This window comes from Bison bison, unplaced genomic scaffold, assembly GCF_000754665.1.
Source record: "Bison bison bison isolate TAMUID 2011002044 unplaced genomic scaffold, Bison_UMD1.0 scf7180017864285, whole genome shotgun sequence".
Taxonomy (NCBI): Eukaryota; Metazoa; Chordata; class Mammalia; order Artiodactyla; family Bovidae; genus Bison; species Bison bison.
In genome coordinates, this window is record NW_011494857.1 from 1,965,738 (window position 1) to 1,976,209 (window position 10,472).

General features: G+C 51.4%; 1 protein-coding gene across 1 annotated transcript in view; it reads right to left on the reverse strand.

Moving 5' to 3' along the window:
• Positions 1 to 10,472, reverse strand: part of LRRC4B (leucine rich repeat containing 4B) — a 27,191-nt gene that overhangs the window by 4,262 nt on the left and 12,457 nt on the right. The window contains exon 2 of the mRNA XM_010849731.1: positions 4 to 362. Within this exon, the coding sequence (XP_010848033.1) occupies positions 4 to 362 (359 nt within the window). The remainder of the gene's footprint in view (positions 1 to 3; positions 363 to 10,472) is intronic.

The following is a 10,472-nucleotide window of genomic DNA, read 5'->3' on the forward strand; positions in this document are numbered from 1 at the left end:
TTGAGGTTGCACATGCCCAGGTTGAGGTAGCGCAGGTTCACCAGGCCTTCGAAGGCCGCCTCCGAGATGTACTCCAGCCGCTTGAGCTCGCCCAGGTCGAGGCGGCGGAGCGAGGGCACGCGGTTGAAGGCGTACGACGGGATGCTCTCGATGGGGTTGTTCCGCAGCCAGAGCTCACGCAGCTTGGACAGGTACTCGAAGGCCTGCGTGGGCACCGTCGTCAGCCGGTTGTCGAACAGTTCCAGGGTGTTGAGGCTGGGCAGCCCGTTGAAGGCGCCCACCTCGATCTTGCGAACCAGGTTCTTGCTCAGCTGTAGGATCTCTAGGTGCCGAAGGTGCTTGAACGTGTCCGTCCGGATCACCTGAGGTGGGGGAGGGGAAACACCATCGGTGATACTGACACTAACGGGGTGGACCACAGAGGATTTTTTTTTTTTTTTAATTTTATTGAAGTATGGTTGGTTTGGGCTTCCTTGGTGGCTCAGACAGTAAAGAATCTGCCTGTAATGCTGGAGACCTGGGTTGGATCCCGGGGTTGGGAAGATCCCCTGGAGAAGGGCATGGCAACCCAGTCCAGTATTCTTGCCTGGAGAAGCCCATGGGCAGAGGAGCCTGGTGGGCTACATAGTCCAGGGGGTTGCTGAGAGTCAAACACCCTGAATGACTAACACTTTTCATGGTTGGTTTATTTCTGTTGTAAACCAAAGTGATTCAGTTATATATACATGAAAAATACATGTATATATTCATATATATGAAAATATATACACATATATATACAACACACATTCTTTTTCTATTCTTTTCCATGATGGTTTATCACAGGATATTGAATATAGTTCCCTGTGCTATACAGTAAAACATTGTTTATCCATTCTATATATAATCGTTTGCATCTTCTAATCCCAAACTCCCAATGCATCACCTCCCCCTTGGCAACCAGGAGTCTGTTCTCTATGTCTGGATCAAAGAGCTCTGAGTGCTGGCGTGGGCGACGACTCCCCATGTCTCCATCTTTTCTGTAAGACCATGAGGTCACTGGGGAAAGTAGTTTGAGGCTTTCTTCTTATAAAGTGAAACAGAGAGTTAGTTACCTGGGACCCAGCCCCTCCAGTTCCCAAGTATTTCCCCATGAGAAAGGACAGCAGATGTCCATCCAAAAGCCTGTGATGGGTGCTCACAGCATCTGTGTTCATTACAGCCCAAGCTGGAAATGAACCAGGGCCCATCACCTGGTGATGGAGCCATGCTCTGTGTCTGCAGGATGGGACATGATGGCTCAGCAAGGAAAAATAACAAACTTTGGACACAACTTGGATGGATTTCATGGGCATCAGGTTGGGTGAAAGCAGCCAGACCCAAAGGAGCATGTGCCACAGAACCCTGTTCATTCCACGTGTGTGTGTAAGTTCCTGGGCAGGGCGAGGACAGTCTGCCAAGGGCCACGAGGGAACAGGGTTCCTGGGCTGATAGAAATGTCCCTAGTTGGGGTGGGGGCTACAAAGGTGAATGCAACTGGCAAAAGTTCCCAAACTGTACCCATAACATAGTGAAGTCGCTCAGTCGTGTCCGACTCTCTGTGACCCCATGGACTGTAGCCTACCAGGCTCCTCTGTCCATGGAATTTTCCAGGCAAGAGTACTGAAGTGGGTTGCCATTTCCTTCTCCAGGGGATCTTCCCTACCCAGGGACTGAACCCAGGTCCCCAGCATTGCAGGCGGATTCTTTACCAGCTTAGCCACCAGGGAAGCCCACCCGTAACATGGGAGGCATTTTATCCCATATAAAGTATTTAATCAAAAAGATTAAATATAGGAAATTCCCTGGTGGTCCAGTGATTAGAACTCCAAGCTCTCACTGCCAAGGGCTCCAGTTTGGTCCCTGGTCAAGGAACTAAAATTTCACAAGCTTTGTGGCATGGCCTAAAAAATAAAGATTAAAAGAAGTTAGGGACTTCCCTAGTGGTCCAGTTGTTGACTCTGTGCTGCCAACGCAGGGGGCATGGGTTCAGTCTCTGGTTGGGGGACTAAGATTCCACATGATGCATGGCATGGCCAAAAGATTAAAAAAAAAAAAAAGTTATGCCAGCAGCTAACATGCATCAGATACTTCTTGGGTGCCAGAAGTTATTCTAAATGCTTTACAGCCAACAACTCAGTTAATCCAACAAATCGCCCTGAAATCCATAGAACAACTATGAAATCCATAGAGCTCCAAAAGCCAGGTTTCTCAATAACTTTGGCACCAAACCCCATTTGGTGGCAAAACCTGATCAGAACTCATGTGAAGCTGTTTAAAGCTTTTATTGATCCCCTTCTTGTGACTAGTCAAACATTCCACTCTAGAAACATTCCAGATTTAAGAAGTATGAGATCGTTGGGGGTGCTGTAAACCTATATGCTGTATATGAATACCTTTCTAATATCAGATGGCCAAACACATTCAGCCTCAAGGGTGTCACAGGAGGGGTTATGAATTATCTCCATCTAAGTGGGAAGATGAGGGTGAAAAAGGAGAGTGGGAAAGCTGGCTTAAAACCCAACATGCAAAAAACTAAGATCATGGCATCCAGTCCCATCACTTCATGGCAAATTGATGGGGAAAAAGTGGTAACAGTGACAAATTTTCTTTTCTTGGGCTCCAAAATCACTGTGGACAGTGACTGCAGCCATGAAATTAAAGGATGCTTGTTCCTTGGAAGAAAGCTATGACTAACCTAGACAGCGTATTCAAAAGCAGAGACATCACTTTGCCCACAAAGGTTCATGTAGTCAAAGCCATGGATTTTTTCCAGTAGTCATGTGCAGATGTGAGAGTTGGACCCTAAAGAAGGCTGAGCGCTGAAGAATTGATGCTTTCGAACTGTGGCGCTGGAGAAGACTCTTGAGAGTCCTTTGGACTGCAAGGAGATCAAACCAGTCAATCCTAAAGGAAATCAATCCTGAATATTCATTGGAAGGACTGATGCTGAAGCTAAAGCTCCAATACTTTGGCTACCTGACTCATTGGAAAAGACCCCAATGCTGACAAAGATTGAAGGCAGGACAATAAGGGGACGACAGAGGATGAGATGGTTGGGTGGCATCACCGACTCGATGGATGTGAGTTTGAGCAGGCTCCAGGAGCTGGTGATGGACAGGGAGGCCTGGTGTGCCACAGTGGGGTAGCAGAGTGTGGGAACGATTGAGCGACAAAACAAGGGCAAAGTGGGAGGAAGTGGAAGCACAGAGAGACGCAGCGACTGGCCCAGGGATGCACAGGAGGGGCTGGCAGATCTGGGATCTGACTGAGGTTGTCTGGCTCCAGAGTCCCAGCTCTTCACCCCTGCACTCGGCTGCCACCTGTTAGGATGGAGGTTGATGGACCACAGAAGGGGCAGTGCAGGGCTGGGCTTGGGACGCACAATCTAATCTTACCAGATTCTCCTCATCAATCACCGTGCTGGTTACACCAAGGCATGGGAGACTGCGCAGCCATCAGACAGCTTTTCTGCAGCCTAGTTTTGCCATGGAGATGCTTGCATTTGAATACTAAGGGGATAATGGAGAACCCTAAATAGCAGACAGTGTGCTTATGTCTTCATAGAACTTAAAAAAAAGCAGCCAAGGGACCGGGTGTGTGCATATACACAGCAGGAAAAGGCTGCAAAGGACATGCCCTAGCCATTTCTCAGTGGTGAACTCCAGCAGCTGGGGATTATGGGCTTAAGTTATTTTTCTTAAGTTATGCTTTCTCTTTAATGAAGAAAAATTATTTTTAAGTAGAAAAACACTTTAAAAACTTAAAAAAAGAGACTCTAACCTGGGAGGCACCCCAGTTTAAGGAACAATGTCATTCCTGGTGGAGTTATCATCATAAAACAAGAGCCACCATTCCTGCTGGAATGACCCAACAGAAACATGATGCCTGCTACATGTTTAATTGTCAGTTTCCTAGAGGCCACATTAAAAAAAAAACCCACAAACCCAAGACAGATGAAATCAATTTTAATGATTGATTAGCTTGATAGTTCCAAGATAGAAGGGGACAATGGAGGATGAGATGGTTGGATGGCATAACTGACTCAATGGACATGAGTTTGAGCAAGCTCCTGGAGATGGTGAAGGACAAGGAAGCCTGGCGTGCTGCAGTCCATGGGGTCGCAAAGAGTTGGACACGACTTAGCAACTAAAGTGGATTCCCTGGTAGCTCAGCTGGTAAGGAATCTGCTTGCAATTCAGGAGACCTGGGTTCGATCCCTGGGTTTGGAAGATCCCCTGGAGAAGGGAACGGCCACCCACTCCAGTATTGTGGCCTGGGAAATTCCATGGACTGTATAGTCCACAGGGTCTCAAAGAGTTGGACACGGCTGAGCAACTTTCGTACACTCACTGGTGACTGAACAGCAACGTTATGATTTCAACATGTAATCCAGGGGAGAACTTACACATGAGATGTTTTACAATCTTTTTTTAAAATTTATTTTTACTGAGCTGGGTCTTCATTGCTGCATGGGCTTTTTCTCTAGTTGCAGAAAGTGGGGGCTACTCTCTAGTTGGGATGCTCCAGCTTCTCATTGTGGTAGCGTCTCTTGGTGTTGAGCACAGGCTCTAGGTCACGGGCTCAATGGTTGTGGCCCATGGGCTTAGCTGTTCCGCCACATGTGGGATCTTCCGGGACCAGGGATCGAACTTGTGTCTCCGGCATTGGCAGGTGGGGTCTTTTACCACTGACCCACCAGGGAAGCCCCTATTTTACACTCTTTCCACACTAAGTCTTTGAGGTCTGATGTGTGTTTGACAGGTCACGCCCTTAGCAGCTGGTTCCTGCCTTTCCCCTCAATAATAGGATATCGTGAGCCTTCCCCACGTCATGAATATGCTTCTAAAACCTGACTTCTGTGCCCACCTAGAATCTCTTCCTGGGGCTATGCCTGCTTTCAGAGATAGAATTGACAAGGTCAGTTTTTTCTTTTCCTGCCTCGTCTGCTCCTGCCTCGTCTCATTTCCTGCAGTGAACAGGCTCACCTTTAGACCTGGACTCAGCTAGGGAGGGCTGGCCTGGGGACCCTGCAGCCCGCCAGGTCTGTGTCTGCAGTCGGGGCTGAGAAGAAGGGGGGCCCGAAAGCCTTGGCCTGGCAGCTCTCGGGGGCCCTGGAGCCCCAGCCCTGCTACTTGGGCCGCGGGAGCCTGGGTTTCCTTCCCTAAGCGATCCCAGAAAGAGCCCAGTGTGTTCTCTCGCCCGCTCATCCTGCGAGCTTCCAAACAGCAGCATGACAAAAAGCTTTCCCGATCAAACTGGCTGGCCCTTTGCTTTGCTCAACGACTCTGAGTTTCCCAAATATAAAAGCCACAGAACCCTTCTCACAGGCTGTCTTTCCTCATCGCCCTGGGAAACGCTGGCAAAGCCCCAAGCAGGCCTTTTAGTCGCTGTTTCCATTAATAGCAACAATAATAATAACAGTAATATGCAGTCATTACTAATCACTAGGCAGAGAATGAGGTGGACTCGTCAAAGGTCAGACTTGAGGGCTTAGACTGAGAAACTGAGAACACGGGTTGCTGGCCCAGGTGCCGGCAAGATCCCCTGGGAGGCCTTCCCTGGTGGTCCAGGGGTGAAGACTCCACGCTCCCAGTGCCGGGGGCCGGGTTCCACCCCTGCTCGGGGAACTAGATCCCTCACGCCGTAACTAAGAGTTCGTGTGCCGAAGCTAAGACCAGGTGCAGCCAACCAAACCAACCAGTAAGTATATGAAAAGAATTTCTAGGAGCCGCCCCATCGCCCCCTCACCCTGTCTGAGTCACACAACGCCCTGTGGTCCTCCCTAGTTCCCAGCAAATCTGTCCACATGCCCCACCCTGTCCCCATTCCTTCCGGGGTCCCCGTCCTCAGCAGGGCCCCTCCAGCCCGCCTTCCCAGTCAAAAGCAGGAATGTAGCTTTGCACCCCGCATTGCCCACAGCCTCCCATGTTAGGGCTGGTCAACCAGCAAGCCAGCCAGTTCTGTCCCTTTTGAATGTCTCTTGCCTCCTCTGTTCCCATGGCCCAGCTTATGTCTCAACCTTCCCAGCCTCCAATCTCTTCCCCTTGAGTCCATCTGCAGGGCCTTGCGACACCTGGACCTGACCCAGCCTCTGCCTTCCTCTAGAGCCCTCCATGGCTCCCCAGTGCCCTCCGGGAGATTCAGCCTGCCTTGGAAGCCTGGCTTGGCCCCCTCCCCTGCAGCCATCACTCCAGCTGCATTTCAGCCAGTATCAACTTCTAAAACTATCTCACAGGCACTCCACCTTTGCATACACTCTTACCCTGCTCAGAATGCCCTTCCCTTTTCATCCACCTAGAAAACTCCTGCCCACCCTCTTGTGCTACAGTCCATGGGGTCACAAAGAGTCATACACGACTGAGTGACTGAACTGAACTGACCCTCTTGTTCTTCTTGTTCAGTCACTCAGTCGTGTCTGACTCTTTGCGACCCCAATGGACTGCAGCATGCCAGGCCTCCCTGTTCCTCACCATCTCCCTGAGTTCACCCAAGTTCATGTCCATTGAATTGGTGATGCCATCCAACCATCTCATCCTCTGTCGTCCCCTTCTCCACTTGCCCTCAATCTTTCCCAGCATCAGGGTCTCTTCCAATGAGTTGGCTCTTCCCATCAGGTAGCCAAAGGACTGGAGCTTCAGTTTCAGCATCAGTCCTTCCAATGATTGGTTTCCTTTAGGATGGACTGGTTTGATCTCCTTGCAGTCCAAGGGACTCTCCAATGTCTTCTCCAGCACCACAGTTCAAAAGCATCAATTCTTCCACATTCATCAGCCCTCTTTCTGGTCCACCCTCCTGAACCCAGCCCAAATGTCTCTCATTCATTCATCCATCCTTTGCCTATTTATTGAGCCAGGATAGGGCAATTCTGAAGGAGCAAATGGAGGAGGACCATTCTCCATGGAAGGGCACCTTCAACACTAGGCCTGCAGAGCTGGCTGGAGGACATGAGGTGCTCGGTGAGATTCGCTCAGTACAAGGCTTGGCACGCGCAGGCAGCATCTGAGCTGCAGTGATGAGTGCCAGGCTCTGGGCTGGGCACCCCCAACCACCAGCCCGGCTTGTCCTGCCCAGCCCGGTGGGGCCGATGCTGTTAGCGCAGCAAGGTCGAGTGAACTAGCAGGGCTGCTCACCAGGCCTGGGGGAAGCCCACAGCTGGTAGGTGTGCCCAGGTTTCCCTGGTTCTCTGCACAAAGCAACTGAAACCACATCATGTCCAAAAGGTTCGTCCGGCTCCACCCAGGGCTGCGGCTGCTCCGGGTCCACGTGCTTTGTCCCCTTCGTGCTGGGAAGGGGGTGTGTGACGGGAGCTGCAGGGGCACTCCCCAGGCGGGGATGGGGGGGGTCTCCCCGCCAGTCCCTTTAATGATGCACTCAAGGGCAACCCACTCCAGTACTCTTGGCTGGAAAATCCCATGGACGGAGGGGCCTGGTGGGCTGCAGTCCATGGAGTCGCTAAGAGTCGGGCACGACTGAGCGACTTCACTTTCACTTTTCACTTTCATGCATTGGAAAAGGAAATGGCAACCCACTCCAGTGTTCTTGCCTGGAGAATCCCAGGGACAGAGGAGCCTAGTGGGCTGCCGTCTATGGGGTCGCACAGAGTTGGACACGACTGAAGCGACTCAGCAGCAGCATCGGGAATAAGCAGGCTGCAGGCTGGGGGTGTGACAGAGAAGGAAAGCCCAGGTTTACTGAGGAGGCACTGTAGGCTTGCTTTAAATAGTGAGTCCCTTTATTTGTAACGGGATTCCAGTCTTTTCTCCCTCCTCTTCTCTGCAGGGTGACTGGGGGCTGTGGGTGGGAGTCAGCGCTGGCTGGTTCGAATCTTGGCTTTGCTGCTGACCAGCGGTGCGTGCTATTGGAGAAGGAAATGGCAACCCACTCCAGTGTTCTTGCCTGGAGAATCCCAGGGACAGAGGAGCCTGTTGGGCTGCCGTTTATGGGGTCGCACAGAGTTGGACACGACTGACGCGACCTAGCAGCAGCAGCAGCGGTATTCGATTGCCCAGGTGTCCTAACGTCTCTGAGACCATTTTCCTTGCAGGTCCTGCAGCGTTGTGAGGCTCGGACAAGATAGGGTGTGCCCGGGACATGGCAAGCAGGCAGTAATACATATTTTTAAATTGTTGATGGGCTGATGATGACCGTTAACAACTGTCATACCTCCGGGCTTCCGGCTTCTTCCCTGTCCGTTTTCTCTACATCTGCTGCCAGAACTGTCTAAAGTGCAGTTCACATCCTGCCACATCCCTGCTCACAGCCCTCCCACGGCTCCCTGTGACCCTCAGCCTGGTATCAGAGGCTCTGGACCTGCCCCACTGGCCTCCCCCCTGCTCTGGCCACAGGGAGACATATGGGGTTCTATATGCTCACCATGCTTTGCCCGGCCTCTTTGCCTTCGCACAGGCTGTGCCCTCCACCTGGTATGCCTGCCACGGTTGCTCAGTCGCTTCAGTCATGTCCAACTCTTGGCGACCCCAAGGACTGCAGCCTGCCAGGCTCCTCTGTCCGTGGAATTCTCCAGGCAAGAATACTGCAGTGGGTTGCCGTGCCCTCTTCCAGGGCATCTTCCTGATCCAGGGATCGAACCTATCTATGTCTCTTATGTCTCCTGCACTGGCAGGCAGGTTCTTTACCATTAACGCCACCTGGGCTTCTAGTTCCCTGGGACATTCCAATCGCCTTCTGCCAGGAGTCTCTCTTTGGCTTGTGCTCACTGACTCATCACAGGCATTCTCTTAGCAGACCCTTATCATGCTGGTTCAGTGCATGTGTCTCCTTGTCTGGGCTGTGAGTCTTCATGAGTAGACTCCATCTGAATCATTTCTGCCTTCTCTGCACCCAGTTCAAGCCTTAGTCAAGGCTTAGAATGGACAAGGCTCATTTGGAGAGCATCCATGGTGTGAGTCAAAGCTCTGGTTTTTCCAGTAGTCATGAATGGATGTGGGAGTTGGACCATAAAGAAGGCTGAGCGTCGAAGAATTGATGCCTTCAAATTGTGGTGCTGGAGAAGACTCTTGAGAGTCCCTTGGACAGCAAGGAGAGCAAACCAGTCAGTCCTAAAGGAAATCAACCCTGAATATTCATTGGAAGGACTGAAGCTAAAGCTGAAGCTGCAATACTTTGGCCACCTGATAGGAAGAGCCAACTCATTGGAAAAGGCCCTGATGCTGGGAAAGATTGAGGGCAGGAGAAGGGAACAACAGAGGATGAGATGGTTGGATGGCATCACCGATTCAATGGATATGAGTTTGAGCAAACTCCCAGAGATAGTGAAAGACAGGGAAGCCTGGCATGCTGCAGTCCATGGGGCACAGAGTCAGACACAGCTGAGCGACTGAACAACAACAACAACCTAAAGATCAAAGCCAGTCAACTCCTCTCCTCTTCTTCCAGAGAATACAAGGCTGATCCCATCTCTGACTCTAACAAAGGACCATCCAAAGCAGGTTCCTAACAAGTCAAACGGAGAAACTAGTATTTGTTGAGTGGCTTAGAGGTAAAGTGTCTCCTGGAATGCGGGAGACCCAGGTTCGATCCCTGAGTCAGGAAGATCCCCTGGAGAAGGAAAATGGCAACCCACTCCAGTACTCTTGCCTGGAGAATCCCATGGAGGGAGGAGCCTGGTGGGATACAGTCCATGGGGTCGCAAAGAGTCGGACACAACTGAGCAACTTCACTTTCACTTTTGCATTTAGCAGACCCTGTGCTAAGCACTCAGGTTGTCATCTGCTTTGATCCTTGTGGAAATCTTGTCACGTGGAGATGACCAACCACATGCCCTTGCCTTCTCTCTGCACATTTGGCGGTTTACAGCTAAGGACATGGAGGTTCATCGAGGCAAAGTCATTTGCCCTCAGTCTCACAGCTCCAGAGTAGCAGAACAAGGACTCAGTGTCTGCTTCTCCTGAATGGAAACACCGGGTCTCCGCCACGCCCACACCTAAACCGAGAGGGCTGGGCTTCTGTGGGTTCCAACGCAATTCGCTGAGCTGCAGAGCCCATCCGTTGTTCACGTTACCCACATGCTGACTTGCTCATTTGGAAGATACTCTGAGTGCCTGCTATGTGTCAAGCACCGTGCAGGGCTCTGGGAATCCAGCAGGGAGAAGACACAGCCACAGCCGACTTCCCAGAGCCCGACCTTGAGAGGGGACCTGAGACACCCAACATACTAATTATGCAAATGATCATTTAAGTGGTGATGGTGTAAACAGATCTTGGGAGGTGCCCTGGCCGCAGGGGAGAGGCAGGCCTGCGGCCCCTTCACCCAGCACCATCTGAAACCCCTCCCCAAACCCTCTCTGATGCTAAGGGCCGGCTCACCCTTGTGTCCACTGACACACAGTGGGATGAACAAGGTGGGGACTGGCTTTTCAGAGCAGGCAAATCCCCCTGCTCTCCGAGTCTGACGTCTCTGGCTCAAGGGAACGCTGACATCCTGCCAAGCC